At 54.2% G+C, this 17,845-nt stretch overlaps 1 protein-coding gene and 1 pseudogene across 1 annotated transcript; both read right to left on the reverse strand.

Moving 5' to 3' along the window:
* Positions 1-806: 806 nt before the first annotated feature.
* On the reverse strand, positions 807-9,404 carry LOC116430004 (cadherin-related tumor suppressor pseudogene; annotated as a pseudogene).
* A 6,799-nt stretch (positions 9,405-16,203) lies between these two features.
* Bka (FCF1 rRNA-processing protein Bka) lies at positions 16,204-17,457 on the reverse strand. Its single transcript, XM_031983518.2, has 5 exons — positions 17,296-17,457; positions 17,029-17,111; positions 16,868-16,939; positions 16,489-16,798; positions 16,204-16,418 (listed from the first exon to the last, which is right to left on the reverse strand). Exons 1-5 carry the CDS (start codon positions 17,296-17,298, stop codon positions 16,275-16,277), a joined length of 612 nt encoding a protein of 203 aa, XP_031839378.1. The 5' UTR covers positions 17,299-17,457; the 3' UTR covers positions 16,204-16,274.
* Between the last annotated feature and the right edge of the window lie 388 nt (positions 17,458-17,845).

Consider the following 17,845-nt stretch of genomic DNA (forward strand, 5'->3'; position numbering starts at 1 on the left):
CTGTGAGAAATTCCGTGGATTCCAGACTTTTCGTGAAGGATCATTCTGGAGCAGACTCGCAGCTGCCTTGGATATTTCGGAAAGTGGATCAAAGTGGTTAAGTAAGAACAGTAGTTAAGAATATCGAAGGCATCACTCGATAAAGTTTCCTACATCTGAGAAACACGTGTTCTTATCGCTTCACTCTCCTCGGCCGGCCTAAAAATCGAAAAATAGAGATCGAGATCGCAACAGGACGTAGAAATTTCTCTTTAATTCCAGTTCCCGCGAAGCGGCCTATGAGAATCTGGGTACCCGCGTAAATGTTCGAGAAGACTGGAGATCGCGCACGGTGTTCCGGGAGGAAGCCGGCGGCTACTCGGCTAATTTTCAGTGAGAAATGTCGTATCGAATGAGAGAAGGGGGTGGGCTGACGAGGGGAACCGGCAGGGAGGAGTTAGGAGCGGCCGATTCCTCGATGCCTCGGAGATATCTTAATGGACCGAGGAAAGTGGTCCCGAGACGCGACCACCTTGCTTTCCACCGTCCCTATCGTTCGCGTTTCTTTGTTCGTTTCGGCCGTGTTCAACGGCCGATCGACCGCGTGTTTATCGTCTGGCCCGATGTTCCCGCCGGGGCCCGGGGAATCGTCCCGACGATCGCCGATTCGACCAAATATCCCGGTGGAATGATAAATCCGTCGGGACGGTCTTCCGAGATCGTCGCCCGGTCGCTTCGCATCTGCGAGAGTTTAGAACCGCTAACGTTTAGGAAACGGCTGTTCCTCGCTCGTCCGGACTGTGGCTCGCGTGATCTGTAGTCCTGTTTCAAAGTGTCCGGCCACTTCGACAGTCGGAAGCTTGGAAACTTGGCGAGTCGGGAATTTCGGGTTTGGCACCTTTGAGGTTTGAAGCTTTGGGAATCTGAAATATTAAGATCTTTGGATCTTTAGGACTTGGACTTTGGTAGTTTGGAACTTTGGAACTTTGGAACCTTCGAGGTTTGAAACTTTGGGACTCTGAAATACTGAGATCTTTGGATCTTTAGGACTTTAGAGCGTTGGTAGTTTGGAACTTTGGAACTTTGGAACCTTCGAACTTTTAAATTTTGAAACACTGGGACTTCGGATGTTTGGAACTTTGGAACTTTAGAAGTTTGAAACTTTGAAACTTTGAACCTTTGAAACTTTGGAACTTTGGACCTTTGAAACTTTGAACCTTTGAAACTTTGAACCATTGAAACCTTTGAAACTTTGAAACTTTGGAACTTTGGACCTTTGAAACTTTGAACCATTGAAACCTTTGAAACTTTGAAACTTTGAAACTTTGGACCTTTGAAACTTTGAACCTTTGAAACTTTGAAACTTTGAAACTTTGAAACCTCGAAACTTTGAAACTTTGAAACTTTAACTGCTACCTCTAAAAACCTAAAACTCAAGAAACACAGAAACTCGGTCACTTTCGCGACGATTTTCCCATCACTTCCCACTGCATCATCAACAATAGCGAAGAAATTGCAGTATCACGCAAGACACAGCATCCCATGATCCACAAACCCTTCTTCCGTTGAGCCATTGACGTAACCGTTCTCGCTACCTTCGCACCGTTCATCCCGATTCCCAACTCTCTATCACTAATTAATCAACGGTCGGATTGTTGCGAAACAACCGAAGTTCCCATCGGCTCGCGAATGATCGCGGTATGTATACGCCAATGCCGTAAGACGGGAAGCCTGTGCGAGGCGCGCGCATCACGTGACCCCCCGGCCGGAGAGGATTAATAAATCCATTCGGACGCGTTACGCTCGTGACAAACGAGCCCCGCGGATCGGCGTTCCGCTCGGCGCTCGCTCTCGTCGCGCACCACGGCCCTCGCTCGGCTGATCTTTCTCGAAAGCGACTGGAAATGGAGGAGATTCCAGCGGGGTACTTTCGGCCCGGAACGTTAAACGACCGGTATTATTTATGGCGATGGAATTTCCACTCGGGGAACGTTTGCTTTCGCAACGATCGAGTATCGCGAGTGGTTCGTAAAATACAGCCCGGCCTCGGAAAGTTTCGAGGCGCACAGACGGGTAAATACGGTGTAATCGATGCGATCCTTCTAACAATCTTCGCCGATCTTTGCCCGTTCACCCCTAGCTATGGCCAGTCGAACCTCGAAACGGCACCGAGTCCCTCGACACTCGGGAAATTCGAATCCGAGCGTGACTCGACTCTACGAAACCCCTTGACAGTCTTCGACGGTATCGGCGTCTACAATATTTCGAACGATTCGATGAGTCTCGACACTGCAACTACCAGATCAAGATTACTCGGTTTAGATTCCCTCTTTTACAATTATTCGAAATATGCTGCTCATCGAAGACGTCGATTCAGCGACACGCAAGGAAATCGGTAGATATCTCGATAGTATTTCCAAGTTTCTATGAAGGAATTAGAAGTCGATTCGACTGGCCGATAGTTGGACTGCTAGAAGCTCAAGAGTATTTCGAGAATTCGGAGTGTCAAGAATTTTCAAAGTGTCAGAATTTTTATCCAAATTGAAGTTCGAGCCTACCCCTAAATAGAGCGTTTCGTCAGTTGAAGTCAAGGTCCTCGAGACCAATGGACGTATCTCTCCCAAACTTTCAAGAGTTCTCTAAGATCGAGTCGAGATCGGATTGGAGTCTCGTACGTTCGAAGCGATTCGAGGTGCGTCGCTGTTTGCCCTAGTTGTTGGCCGCTCCGAACGGTAGAAAATATCGCGAGTACCTGATCCCCCCTTCCGACGATCTTTATAAATTTAATTTCGCCGAGCACCGTACGATACGCGCGCTGATCGTAAAATCAGGGCCCGATTCTCGTAGAGTATCGGGGGACCGAAGGGTTACGCGTCGAATCGGTTCATAAAGTAAAAATCCGTATCGAACTTTACCGGCTCGAACTAATTTTACTCTTGAATAAATAATAACCAGAGCAACCGGGTTTATATTAATTGACGAGTGAAATAAGGCTGCGAGAAGGAGACTCTCGCCGAGTTTCAGTTCATTCATAAAAATCGAATTATCGTGTACGATCTCCGGTTCCTGTGTCGACGGTCCTGAATCCCGATCGTATGCAACCCGTTAGCGTACTCGTCGAGACAAAAGCTAACCACGAGATTGTTGTAATTTTCTGTCTGGAGAACGAATAGCTGTGAGATCAACTCATATCACTATCTACAGGAAAACTCAAGTATCATATTGTCGTGTAATATATTTTAGATAGGTAATCCATTCAACTCTAATATTTTTTTAAATGCTCTAATTAACAAAGTTACCAGTATGCAATGCGTTAACACGTTCGCCGCCAGCGTCATATATTAGTGACGGTGCAATCTCACATTTTACATAAAGAAACTGAAATAAATCCCATAGATATTATCATTGAAAGTTATAAGACACGGTTTTATATTTAGGAACTCAATGACTTGTTTTAGTTTAATATCTTCAATATTTTCTTTAGAAGATTTGTTAGCTCGAATAAGATATTACAATTGAGAGGATCGTCGCTGAAACAAACGCTGGTAGCGGAGGTATTAACTTGGGATCACGTATCTCATGATTGCAATCTCACGTTGACTATCGAACGTATTACAATAATAATAAACGTTAACAAACACCGATACAGTACAGCATACCAGTATAACAATGTTATTCGCGTAAATATTTAAATAAACGCAGATCTAACATTACTGTTACACCACTGCAAAAACAATTATTAGATCAACTATCGTTTGTTCGGTACTGCAAAATTACTTAAATCTCCACCGAAGCGGTTGAAACGACTCCCGTTTCCTCCGCGATCGCCGAGAAGCTACCAGTGATTCCCTAAGAAGTCACTAAACAAACAGCGATAAACCGAACGATTACGAGTCACTTGAACTCTCAATAGACACACTCTCGCAGCGGCCAGAAAAAAGACCGCAAACAGTCGATTTGTCTAGTAGGCCGGGCGCCAAGAAAAAGCCCATGAACGACTTTCACGGGACGCAATCATCAATATCCATCAATCAAAACGGACTTATCGCACTTACCTTGGTGGACGTGGTGGCCGGCCTGGTGCTGCCGACACTGATCGCGTACAGCTCCACCTCGTACCATTGGATTCCGGTTTCCCTATCGAGCGCGGCTGCCGTCGACAGTATGCCCGTCTTCGTGTCGACGTCGAACAATCTGTCGACCTGCGGCCCGCCGCTACCGGCGGTCACGTTCGTCACATAATATTCAAGATCGATCCCAGACCTGCGGCTGCGAGCGGTCACTTTCAGTATGCTGGTGCCGATGGGCTCGTTCTCGCAGACGCTGCCCTCGATCTGTCCGGGGTGCTCCCAAACGGGCTGGTCCTCGGCCGTGTCGTCGCCGGGCACGATCAGCGTCAAGTACGTCTCGGTGGACCTCCGTTCGGCCTGTACGGCCTCGTCGGTCGCGCGGACGCCGACCTGATACTTGGACATCCTCTCCAAGCTGTTCCTGATCGACCTGGGCAGCCTCATCGTCAGCTGCCCCGTGTTCCGGTGTATCCTGAACATGTCCGAGTAGTTGACGTTCGAGCGCAGCAGCTCGTACGTGACCAGCCCGTTCGTGCTGGAGTCCAGGTCCCTGGCGAGCAGCTGGCACACGGTGATCTCCTCCTGGTGCTCGAAGGTGCCCTTCAGCGGGACCACCACGGCGGACATGCTGACGAAGATCGGCGCGTTGTCGTTGATGTCCTCGACGATCACGATCACCAGCTTCTCCGCGGACAGCCTGGCGCTGGGAGGCTGCGCGCTGTCCGTGGCGACGACCACCAGCTTGTAGGTGTCCACTTCCTCGCGATCGATCGGCAGCAAGGTGTGTATCACAGCTGTACTCGGGTTTATCCCGAACCTCCGCACCTGGTCCTCCGGGTCCTGGCTGGCGATGGAATAGGTGACCACGCCGTTCTCGTTCGAGTCCGGGTCCTCCGCCGTGATGGTCACTATCGGCGTGTGCACGTGGATCCCTTCTCTGATCTGCCTGGCGATCGCCGTGTTCGGGAACACCGGCGGATTGTCGTTCGCGTCGATCACCTCGACGAGCAACGTCGTCACTGAACTCAGCCTTGGATGGCCTCCGTCGCTGCAGCTCACGTTCAACGTGTACCTCTCCAGTTCTTCGTAGTCCAGCGGCTTGCGGAGGTACAGCGTGCCGGATAGGGGGTCTATGTAGAAGGTGTCTCTCCTGTTGCCGGCTGATATGGCGAACGCCAATTCGCTGTTGGGTCCCAGGTCGTCGTCGGTCGCCTTGAACCTGAGCAGCTCGGTGTTGGTGGCGGTGGTCTCCAGGACGGAGATCCTGGACTTGTTGTCTACGAACTGGGGCACGTTGTCGTTCTCGTCTAGCACCTCGATGTGGACCGTGGTGTTGGAGGACAGACGCGTCTCCAGGCCAGCGTCGTGGGCTACCACGGTGAGCACGTACTGATCCGAGGTCTCTCTGTCCAGCTCCTTGACCAACGAAATCTGCCCGGTGGCTTCGTCGATGGCGAAGTGACCGTGCTGGTTCCCATCCTCCAGCGAATAGAAGACGTCACCGTTCAGCCCTTCGTCGGCGTCCGTCGTGTACACCCTGAGCAGCTGCGTGCCGGTCGCCGCACCCTCGTTCACTTGCACCCTGTACGGCAGCCTCTGGAACTGCGGCACGTTGTCGTTCACATCGGTAATATAGATGACCACCTTCACCCTGTCCCTCAGCCTGTTGACGCCGTTGTCCGTGACGGTGGCTTCCAGCGTGACGTAGCTGCTGCCGGTGTTGCTGACCAGTAGCTCCCTGTCGAACACCCTGAGGGACTTGATGAAGCCGTTCCTAGGGTCCACGACGAAGTCCTGTTGACTAGCGGGCAGCGAGAACATCAGGTCCGCGTTGCGGCCGACGTCGCGATCGGTGGCTAACAGTTTCCCGACGAACGTGTCCGGCGGCTCGTTCTCCCTGAGATGGAAGATGAAGCTGGAATTGGTGAACTCGGGCGCGTTGTCGTTCTCGTCTATGATGTGGACCACCACCGGCACCACGGAGCTCCTCGCGGGGCTGCCTTGATCGGTAGCGGTCACCTCCAGCGCGTAGTAATCCTGCTCCTCTCTGTCCAGGACATTCTTCACGTACAACTGTCCATCGGGGAATATACCGAACCGCGCCTCGGCGTTGCCGTCGGTCACGCTGTAGAGAACGCGCCCGTTCGCGCCGAGGTCAGCGTCGGTCGCCGTTAAGGAGAAGAATCGGTCGTTGACCGGCGTCGACTCCGGCAGAGAAGTCTCGTAGCTGGTCAGCTTGAAGACCGGCGTGTGGTCGTTGACGTCTTCGATCGTCACTCGGACCTGATGCTGCGCGGACAGCGGTTGATTGCCGGAATCGGTAGCGGTCACCTCCAAGTGCAGCACCGTGCCAGGCGCGGCTCTGATCGGTCTGTCCAGGTAGATGATCCCCGAGTTCTCGGCGACTCGGAATTGCCCGGCGGGATTGTGCATCAGGGAATAAACGATCCTAGCGTTAGCACCCGCGTCCCTGTCCCTGGCTCTCGCGAGACACACCTCTTGACCCACGGCCGCGTTCTCCCTGAGGAACACCTCGTCCCCTATCTCTCCTTTGGGGAATCTCGGGGGATTGTCGTTGACGTCGAGCACGGCGACGTTCACGGAGGTCTGGCCATAAGCGAGGCCAGCCCTGGCTGACAGCTGGAGGCTGTAATAAGCGATCTGCTCCCGGTCCAGGCATCCCGAAGTGGTGATCGTGCCGGTGCTCTCGTCGATCTTGAAGTTCCCTTTGGGATCGCCGTACACGATCGCGTACGAGACCTTCGCCGCGCCGTACTGCGCCACCTGGACGGTCCCCACTTCCCTGCTGAACAGGTTCGCGACGGAGCCGCATTCGCCCCTGTCTTCCGGTATATGGAACTTGTAGCCGTTGTACGTGTCGAACTCGAGCGGCTCCAGGTCCTCCTCCCTGATGATCTCGACTAGAGCGTTCCTAGACGCAACCTTGTCACCCGTATCCTTGGCGGAGATCTTCAGCTCGTAGAGGGTCTTGTGGGCGGCTCTCAAGGAGCCTTGCAGCGCGATCTCGCCGGTCCTCTCGTCGACGACGAAGAGACCCTCGCCGCCGGACTCCAGCGAGTACCTCACCTGCGCGTTCTCCCTGGCGTCGGCGTCGGTAGCGGTCACCTTGCCTACGGTGGTTCCGGGCGGCGCGTCCTCGGGGATATGCAGCAGATAGCGCCAGGGGTAGAACACCGGCGCGTTGTCGTTGACGTCCTCCAGCGTCAGGACCACCGTCGCGGTGGACGACTGCGGCGGCGAGCCTTGGTCCCTGGCGATCACCAAGATCCTGTACTCGGCCGTGGTCTCTCGATCCAGTGGGATTTTCGTCGTCAATTGTCCAGTCAACCCGTCCAACGCGAACGTCTTAGGGTAATCCCTGGAGACGCTCGAGTGGAAGCTGTAAGCGACGCTGCCGTTGGTGCCTTGGTCGTTGTCCACGGCCGTCAGAGTAGCCACCAGGCTCTGGGGCGGCGTGTTCTCCGACAAGGTGACCTCGACGACGCTCTGCGAGAATCGCGGCGCCTCGTCGTTCTCGTCCAGGATCGTCACTTTCAGATTGGTCGAGACGTACTTGGGATTGGGACCACCGTCCCTGGCGGACACGTGCAGCTCGATGCTGCCTTGCACCTCCCTGTCCAGCGTGGCGACCGTGGTGACCAGCCCCGTGTCCTGGTCGATGGAGAACCAGCCCTGCTCGTTGCCCGAGTCGAAGTCGTAGTAGATCCGGGCGTTCAGGCCGGAGTCGGCGTCCGTCGCGGATATGCTGGCGACGAAGCTGCCGGTCGGCGAGAGCTCGGAGAGCACGGCGGAGTACTCGCTCTGCTGGAAGACCGGTTCGTGGTCGTTGACGTCGTTGACGTGGATCACGAGGTAGGCGGTGGCGGACCTGGGCGGCGTGCCCTTGTCGGTCGCCACCACGGTGAGATTGTACTTGGGGATCTCCTCGCGGTCCAGTCGGCCGTTCACGCGCACGATGTCGAAGCTCTGCGTGTTGTCCAGCCGGAAGTGGCCCAGCTCGTTGCCGGCCCGTATCTCGACGGAGGTTTCCCCGTTCAGTCCCTCGTCGTTGTCGATCACCGCGACGGCCGCGACGATGGAGTCCCTAGCGGCGTTCTCGTCGACGGTCGCGTAGCCGGGCGTCGACGGGAAATAACTAAACTTGATCTCGGGATCGTGATCGTTCGCGTCTAATAGGTTCACCGTTACGTAGGTACGACCGTCCTGCCGCGGCGAGCCGTGGTCCCGAGCGAACACCGTTATCACGCAGCTCTTCGGGCAGCCGCCGCCGGGATGCGCGGCCATCGTGCAGCTCTGCTGAGGACAGTCCAGCGGCTCGACGGTGGTGATCGTGCCGGTCTCCGGGTCGATCGTGAACTGCCGCTCGGTGTCCGGCAGGTAGTACGTCAGCTTCGAGTTGTCCTCGGAGTCCTTGTCGGTCGCGTGCACCGTCAGCACCCTGGTGCCGACCGGCGCGCTCTCGTTGAGCGCGATCACGTAGTCGCTCTGCTGGAAGATCGGCGGGTTGTCGTTCACGTCCAGCACGGTCACGTTCACCAGGAGGTAGCCTAACCTGGCCGGCTTGCCTCTGTCCCTCGCGCAGACGTTCAGCGAGTAGTACTCGACCTGCTCTCGATCTAGCTTCCCGGTGGTCTCTAGATGGAGATAAGAGGTTTCCCCGGTGGGATTGCCGGTCACCTCCAGCCGGAACTTCCCGTCGGTGTTGCCGTCCACGATGAAGTAGTCGTCGGCCACGCCGTTGTCGGGCGTGTCCCTGTCCGTCGCGGCGTCCAGGAGCAGTTTGGTGCCCACCACCGCTGACTCCGAGAAGCTGACCGCTATGCTGGACTCCGGGAACTCGGGGTCGTTGTCGTTGATGTCCAGCACGAGGATTCTCACCTCGATCGGGTAGCTCGGGTAGCTGGAGAAGACGACCAGGTCGAGCCTGTCGCTGCTCAACGCTTCCCTGTCCAGCACCTTCGCCGTGCGGATCTCGCCGGTCTCCGGGTCGAGCGCGAACTCCTGCGGCGGCTCGTTGAAGCGGTAGGTGAACCCCTGCTTGACCGGTATCTCGCCGACTAGAGTGCCCTCCGGCTCGCCTTCCCACACCTTCATCTGCACCCTCGTGTCCACCGCCCTGCTCTGCATCGCCAGGCCCATCGTCGCGCTGTCCTGCGGCAGCATCGGCGACCTGCGCGGCACCAGCCGCGTCACCCTCGCGGGCAGCTTGCGGGTGAACCGGTAGTCGGCACCGTCCCCGCGTGTCCGCTCGCCGTACGCCTGGCCGACGCCATTTTGGTCCACCGACAACAGTCCCAGGACCAGGGCTAGGACCATCGATCTCCTAATGATCATCTCTTCTGTCCCTCGGACGGGCCCCCTTCCTTTGCCAAATTCCTCTCGCGGCGCGACGACATATAAAGGTAAACCGGGCACGGTGCGTTGCGTGCGCGAGCTGCACTACCTCTCGTTCTTCTTCCTCATCGTCCACGGCAATTTCATTCTCCTACGGGTTCACGTGACCGGTCGGGCACGGGACATGGTACCGCGGATCGGATCAGCGTTCCAACCGGTCGCGCGAATGCCTCGCGGATTCCATGCTTTCCTCTTTCTCTCTCTCTCTCTCTCTCTCTCTCTTTCTCTCTGTCTCTCTCTTTCTCTCTCTTTCTCTGTCGGTCTGTGTATACGCGGTTCTCTTCTCTCCGTCCGTCTGTCTCTCTTTCTCTATCCGTTTCCCTCTGTCCTCCCCTCGATCCCCTGTTCCCAACGAATGGACTCCTTCGCAGGCGACTCGAAATCGGATTAAGCGCGATCTTTCGGAGGAAGGTGTTCGCCGCTCGTTTCTTTCTTCTCTTTATCTCTCACTCTCGCTCTCTTCCTCCCTCCGTGCCGTTCCCTCTGCCCCTCGCCGCCGGTCCGTCAGCCGTTCCTCCTTCTCTCTCTCTTTTCCAGCGTTTTTCGTCTCCCTCGCGAGGCAAGAAAGTCGGGTACGCGAGGTACTCGAGCCGACAGAGGGGGCAGTGACCCGCGCGCGCGCGCCCGGCCGCGCCTCCTCGCGAAACGCTCTGCTCGCTGATGCTGGGCCCGATCCGCCGAAACTTTTCCGGCCCGGCCCGTCCCGGCCCGGTCCGCGATCGATCCCGGTAACGGACACCGCCCGGCCCCGGAAGGTTTGCTCGGAATTCCAGGTGATTCCCTCTGTTTCCCTCGCGGCAGCCTCCGGCCTCCTCTCCTCTCCGGTCTTATCCGGTGCGTGTCACTTGCTCCGGAGACACTGCGACGTCGACGACCCGCGGCAGCGAGCGGAGAGTAAACAACACTCGCCGTACCAACGCGCACCGGCCGATCTCCGCGGCGGTCGAACGAAACCGGACCGAGTCGAACCGATCGGCGATCACGCGGAGGATCGGTCGACCGTTCGCCGACGAGACGGCACACCACTGAAGAGGGCACACGGTCCCCTCTCGCGCACAAAAAACCACGTTCACGCGGACGGACCCGAGCTCGTGACCCGAAACGACACGGCGCCGCGCCGATCTCGATCCTTACTGGCTCCGATCGCGGCGGTGCGCGGCGAGCGTGTACCCGCGGTGCAACGGGGACAGGCCCGGGGCCCTATGCTCGAGCGTTACGCGGCCGTTGCGTTCCGATCGACCGCTAGAATCGGGATCCATCGATCCGGAGCCATCGGAGTCGTAGTTCACCCACGATGGAATCTCACTCGCGCTCGCTCGCTCGCTCGCTCGCTCGCTCGTTCGTTGGTTCGCTCTTTCTCGCGCGCGCACACCACGTACACCACGCACGCACACACACGGCCGCTGCTTTCTCGCGGCTCTCGTGTCTCCTTCGCGTTTCGCTTTAAGGAGCGGGTGGAACGTGCCGGGGAAAGAGAAAGACGAAGCGGGGTTGCGGACCGGGGAGACGGAGAAGGAGCGAAAGAGTGAAAAAGAGAGGGCCAGGGGGATGGTGAGGTTATGAAAAATCAAATGGGCCTGAAACCAGCAGGGTCACGTTTTGGGGTGTAAACACCAGTGCGACGGAGAACGCGAACGGGACAGGCGAAAAGTCGCGAGAAGAGGGAGTTACGTGTAACGTGGGCCGCGAGCGCGACGACGTAAGGCCCCGAGAACGTACCACGAAGAAATTCACCTTCCCGAGGACTGACCTGACTCGACTGAACCGAGACGGTCCCAGGAACCTTGCCGCTGCCGGGAGAAGCATTCTTCGGCCAGGCCGACACGCCGTCCCTCTCCGATCCATCGGGCCCGCCGTGTGCTTCCCTTTCTCTCGCTCTTTCCCGACCCTCCCCCCCACGGCTGCTCGCAAGGACTGTCCCCCCGCCGCGCGACCGCTCGACCCTTCCATCGATATCGTCCCCTCTCCCTCCACGAAAGAGACTCCGGGCCCGCTCTCTCGCGCTCACGGCGCGGGCCCCTTCGTCCTTCTCCCTCTTCTCGCCTCTCGCTTTTGCAACCCTTTATCGATATCTCCTCGCTCCTTCTCCCACCGAGTCGCATCCCTAGTCTCTCTCTCGCTCGCTCGCCGTTGGGCCCGCTTCTCTGTCTACTTTTTTCTAGCATCCGTCCTATTCCTTCCCACCGCGAGCATCGATACCTCTCCTCTCCCTCGGATCAGGCATTTAGAGGAACCTCTTCTGGGCCCGTTCTCCCCCCCCTCCCCTCGACTCTTGCTTCTCGCTATCCGTCTATACTCTATTCGTCTCCGCTTCGACGTCCCTCTCCGATAACGTACTCTCGCTCCGTCCGACCGGCGATCGGCGTTTGCCCTCCTCCTTCAGCGAAACATTCGCGGACCCCTCTTTCCTTCCAGCCGTCCGTCTCTCTCCTTGTCCGTTTCGGTAGTCTTTCCATCTTGTATCGTCCTCTCTCGCTCCTGATTCCCTCCTCGTTCCTCCGTTGAACCTCTTCGTCGCCAAGCCGGCCGTCTCTTTCTCTTTCTTCTCGGCGCGATCGCGCTGCCTCCTCCCTCCTTCTAATCTCTCCGTTTCCAAGCATGCCGCCTCTCTCCGACGATCGGCGCGCGGTCCCCCCTCTCTCTCCAGCGAAGCATTCGCGGGCCCTCTTTTTCTCGACGGTCGGACACGAGCGTCCTTCTCGGACGCGGAGCCGCGGCTCGTTCGATCCCCGTCCGTTCCACTGGCCATCCGTCTCTCTCGGTCCCCCCGGTACACGGCCCGATGCTGGCCTCTCCCTCCGCGCCTCGGGGCACGCTGGTCCGGCCGAGGCCCCTGTAACCCCTCCGTGGGTCCTCGCGCGGTCCCCCGGCGCCCCTACCTCCGCGGCAACGCGCCCTCGTTCCCGGTCCCCGTCCACCGCACCCCTTCACCTTCCTGCCCTCCCACTCGCCGACCGCCTCGCGCCCCGCCACTCTGCCGTTATCCTCCCACCTCCGGGCCCTCTATCCTCGCGCATCCCGGCCCGGCCCGGCCCGGCCCGGCGCGGCGCGGCGCGGCGCGTCGTCTCGCGCTGAGATATTCTCCCTTTTGCCCTCGAGGAACGAGCAATGCGGAGGCTCAGGTATGCAAGATGGCCGCCGTCGAGGCGCGCTCTCGCGACGACCGGCGTTGGACCGCTTACGGGCGAGCGCGACGGAGAAAGAGAGAGAAAGACGGAGACAGAGAGAGAGAGAGAAAGAGAGAGCGAAAGAGAAAGACGGAGAAATGGAGAAAGATCGAACGAGCCGAAGCGTTTAGAACCGGAGGGACGGAGACGAGGGGACCGAGATGAATAATGCGCGGGGGAGGGGTGGTATCGGCTGAAGAGGGTGGGGCGAGGGGTGGCGTGAGAGGTGGGATGACAGGGGTGTGGGACGAATGAGGAAGAGTGGGACCGGAGACGTTCGAGCGAAGAGGTCCAGGAGACCACGACGCCGTAGATATATATCCGCGTATAGGCCCTATAGCCACTTTTATAACTAATCCGTTACCACGATCGAACGCTTCGAACGCTCCGTGCCCTCCCGGCTCTCCCGCCTTCCCCGTGCCGCGTTTTCGCCTGCCGGAGAGCGGAGCCGCGCTGCCACGGCCGACTAGATATTCGCCTCGCTGTTTTCCTTTAATCTAGTTTACTGGGTAGCCGCGATCCGTATGGGCGACCACGGCCGGCCAGCGATGGGACGGACCTCGTTCGCGCGGATCACGCGAACGGACCCCCGCTTCATCCGATGGATCCGTATCAGGGGTGATCAATCTGTTCTATATCGTTGATGCATCGATTTTCTTTTTTTTAATTAAGATGCACTTATATGTGTACGCCAATGTGGCCACTCTAGAATTCGTAACGTAAGCCGATCACCCGGACGATCGGTTAACGTTCTTGCAGTATTTCCGTTCCGATGAACGAACATAAAGATTAGATCGGGATTCGTAATGGGAGCGCATCGATGTTACACGATCGAACCTTGTCCGATCGGGACGAGAGTGGATCGAGAGCGGGCCGATAGTGTGGATCGACCCTTACGTTACCGGAACCCCCTACGACTTCTGGAGGGAAGTCGTTAACCCACGGAGGTGGGCGTTTTTGAGGACTTCATAAGGCGGCCGACCTCAGCGACGCCCCTGGATTCTTTCTAGGCCGTTCTCTTATCGGATCAACCACTGGCGAAGTGTCGATAACGGGTTTCTCGTATTCGAGGGATCGGGAGGCTGGTTCGGAGGAACGATCCGCAGATGGGCCTGACACCGGGAGCTACCGACCGATTCGAATAACTATACAGTGTCGAATGGTTCGTTTAGCCGGGAAGGGCTCGGGAGTATGCGTCCGATTCGGAATTGAACGAGCTCCGAGTAGCCGGCTAAACTGATCATTCCAAAGCGAACGTGTAATTTCCTTCAGCCTTTCAACTTTGCCAGCGAATTCGCTCCATTTATTTCCTAATGCAAAGCCAGAGCTCGGCGAACACGCGTAATTCCATTTCCTAATGAAATGTTTCCGATCGTCGAGTGGTCTATTCAATAATACGTCGTGAACTTGGGCCCAATGCTAACCGCACGATATATTGGACCGCGGTACGAGTAATTCCACCGTGAAGGGTTTACGCAAATTTCAATGTTTACGGGCGGAAGATAATTGAGTTTCACCGAGTCCACTCGTTACGCGAAAGTTGGTCATTCCCTCGCGACGAGCGTGCTCGCCGAACGCCATTGAGCGCTTAAGGGTTCGATGTCCAACGTGATATTCCACGGACAAAAAGGTTTAGATGGTCTTAAAGCGTCTGGGAGCGTTCGTCCGCGGAGGGTTAAATTATTCGTAATCGTTAAAGTCGAGTGCCGTGTTCGACGGCGTCGCTTCCCGGTCGGCGAGGGTTAATTCGAGGTATTTGTCGCGAGGGAGGGCGCGGCAGGATGCGCGGCCGGTACGCGCGTGATTAATATTCGTCGTTCGGCGGTACAGGAACGCGCGTGCATGCGCCATTTGTCGGTCCCCCGCGTTATTAGAAAGGTCGCGGGGCCCGAAACGCGAAGGGGAGAGGATCCTGACATTTATCCGAACGGCACGAGGCCGGAATAGAATTTCTATTCTGTACTCTTCCCTTAACGCGCGCGCCGATCGGCCCCGCTTATCGTTTATCACTACGCGCCGCGGCGCAGCTAATTAATTATACAGGAGGCGAGCACCAGCCGGCGTTCGAGCCGCGAAAAACAAGTAGTAATGACCGTGAAGAGTCAGCCGACGACGCGTTTTACAGTAGTAGGCCGAGATACGCTCAATTCACTCGGCCCCTGTCCCGTTCACTGAAAAATCCACCCCTCCCGTTCGACGTTATCGCCTTAGATTGTTTTATGTCCTTGCTCCTCGTCGAGTCCTCGACCGGTGCGATCGAATGATTTCGAACGGGCTGATCCCGCGATTAGTTGAATCATTCATACCGTACGAATTAACGCTAGGTTCATAGACGTTTATCGTGGTTTAACGTATTATTTAGAAAACAATCGGAATATATATTTAACAGCATCGATCGAAAGCGATGTTTATCGAATAATGTTCGAGAAATTCGATACGCGTCAGATCGTAATCCGTAAACCTACCGTTGAACAAAGGAGAAAGATAGAGGTTGATAAAATCGTGTATCCGTTACCTTTTAGTTTATTGAGTCACGGTTTCTAACTTTCGTCGTACGCAGTCGTTGACATCGCTGCAAGGGAAAATCATTTATTTCGATCTGAAAGCTGTTATCGTGAACCATGAGAGATTCGAAGGAATCCGAAAATTGTTCAATGTACCTTCTGCGAGGGGTAGCAGCTCCGTCGCGCGGAAGGAACGAACTGCAATCGACGCGACGCGACGCGACGCGCGCCGGTGCATCGCGGCTCATAAATCTCATCCGGCCTGGTATCGCGATCCGTGGCGGGCCCGGGCCGGCCCGGCCCGTCCGGCTCCGGAAATCTGATCGTTTTCCGCGTAGGTAAGCGTAACGATCGCCAACGCGGCGTTTATCTCGCCGGCCTGCCCGACGAGCGAAGGAGGAGACCTCCTAACGACTGATTTCGCGGGCGCACCCGTGATAAATTCGTGGCGGGACCGTTCTTCACTCGGGAACGCCGTTTTGCGCCCACTTGTCTAACTTTATATTTCGTGCGGCGGCCCATATAGGGGCCAGCATCGGCCACGAAACAGTAAAATTCTATCTGGGTGCCTGGCCGCCACGTGGGCGTTTACACGCAGCAGCTTCATTGTTTCACCGAACAATAACTGTAACACGCTCGCCCAGTTTATCTTCGGCCGCTCCGCCTGCACGGAAGACGTATCGATCCGCGCTTCTGAATCGCCCTCGAAAGAAACTACTTGGTAACGTCGCCGAGATCGTTTACCGCCTTTCAAGGGGGCTGATAAAACGCGCCTGACAGGGCTTAAACTCTGCCAGCTGAACTTCTGGGGCTGCGAGGGACGATCGCAGGCCGTGTTATTTGCGGGAATGATAAGTGACCTGACATCTTTTCGTAAGAACGACGCTGAGTTTCCGGTAGTTAGAGTCTGGTTAATAGTCTACGGCGAGTGACCGAAGAAGTAAATTACTTTTGGTTCACGCAGCTGGTAGGAGACGCGTGCTGGTCCTGGAATCGGGCAATAGTTTTGTTATACGTATGGTACAGTTTCGTTCCAACGGATTTTGCAATTGAGTTAACCACGTGAGATCACCTTTACGAATAAAATATAGGGCTTTATTAATATCTGAGACAGTGGAAAATATTATAACGCCGAACGGTTAGATTTTAGGCGCTCCATACGCGTCTGGCATTCTCTCTATGGTGTATCTGTGCTGTGCGACGTACATTATAGGCACACCGGGTATCTTACGTATCCGCCTTTTCAAGTCTTTATCATTCGTTGCCACTATGTAACATTTGTGCTGAAATAGTATGATATTGCGGTTAAGGGCTGCCGGGACCAACCTCTTTACCTCTAAAGTTCACACTTACTTGAGTCACTCTGTTAACGATACAGTCGTCCGCGTAAGTACCTCTGTGCATGCAGTTTAGCCTTTCGAATCTAGGATCCTTTATGATCTTCAATGCTATCTTGTACTTTTGTCCGAGTTTTTCTAACTCTCCCATCACACAGTCTGTTATATACGGTATGCATTTTGCATAAAGACACTGCATCATACTTTCTATGATATCTAGTTTGTTTTTAATTGAAAAATTAATGAAGTTGGTGTCTATTAATATATGGTAGGGAGGACCTAGCTGTGTATTATATTGGAAGAACAATGCAGAAGATTGCTGGGGCCTGTAACAACATACCACAATTACTTTAGAATTATCAATGAAATATTGATATGTAATCAATGATATTTACGCTTCTGTTATTTTCATCTTAGTTGGGTCTGCCTTCTTATGTTTCTGAGATACTATTCTCTTTTCTGGTTTTCTAGAAACGGTAAAATAACATCATGTAATATATTTATAAGCGATTTTGTTAAGAAAATGTATTTTATTATCACTAGGAAAACCACTTACATCCTTGGGTCATTCAGATTTATCATCTTCTTCATTTGTGCAAACTTCTGCATAACAACTTTCCGCGTTTTCTTGTTTTTCCCCTGTACGAAACGAATTTACAAAAAGTTAGTGCAAATCATCTTCCACAGTTAACAATTATGTTACCATTCGTAATCTTAAAGTATAAATGTTTTTTTCTAGGTTATATTCTTAAATTTTTGAAAACAGACATGGAAATTTGATCATTTTATGCTACTGAGTTTGCAGAGTTCTGAAAATACGTACCATTGTTGCTTAGTATTTAAAAAACTTTTATATTTATTCACAGAAACGTAACAACATTAACAACTCGTTTAACAACTCAAAACATTTCAGACCATATGACATTACCAGTGCCGCCAATCGCATATTCTAATTTTTTTCATCCTCGACAATCTGAGAGTTATCAGCTGAAACGAAAATTTAATTGTATGTATTTTTTACTGTAAAAAAAAGGTTACAGAAAGATTTCATCGATTATGACTAAACGCTTTTAAAACAATTATTAATGTCCAGCGATAATTCAAAGGAGTTTCATAAACAATCCAGTAACATTAAATACCGTAATCTACGAAGAAAATCTTATTTTATTAACAATTTAATAACAACAAAATAAAGTCAATGAATATTATTTTCCTCTGGCAGGTAGAAAAAGTTATCCTAAAGTACATACTATAGTACATTTGCTCTACTCCAATGACTCTTATCGGATAAAATTACAAATTTCAAAAAGATACGTGATATCCACGCTTTTAAAATTCTTCTTTAAGCGCGCTTTTTATTAACATTGGTGGAT

The sequence above is a fragment of the Nomia melanderi genome, chromosome 2 (assembly GCF_051020985.1).
Source record: "Nomia melanderi isolate GNS246 chromosome 2, iyNomMela1, whole genome shotgun sequence".
Taxonomy (NCBI): domain Eukaryota; kingdom Metazoa; phylum Arthropoda; class Insecta; order Hymenoptera; family Halictidae; genus Nomia; species Nomia melanderi.

Bases quoted from the DNA above. Each gene is read 5' to 3' on its own strand.
- Bka (XM_031983518.2), bottom strand. The intron at 16,940-17,028 runs GTAAGTGGTTTT...TACCGTTTCTAG, and splicing joins AATCTGAATGACCCAAGGAT to AAAACCAGAAAAGAGAATAG. The intron at 16,419-16,488 runs GTAAGTGTGAAC...ATACTATTTCAG, and splicing joins TCGTTAACAGAGTGACTCAA to CACAAATGTTACATAGTGGC.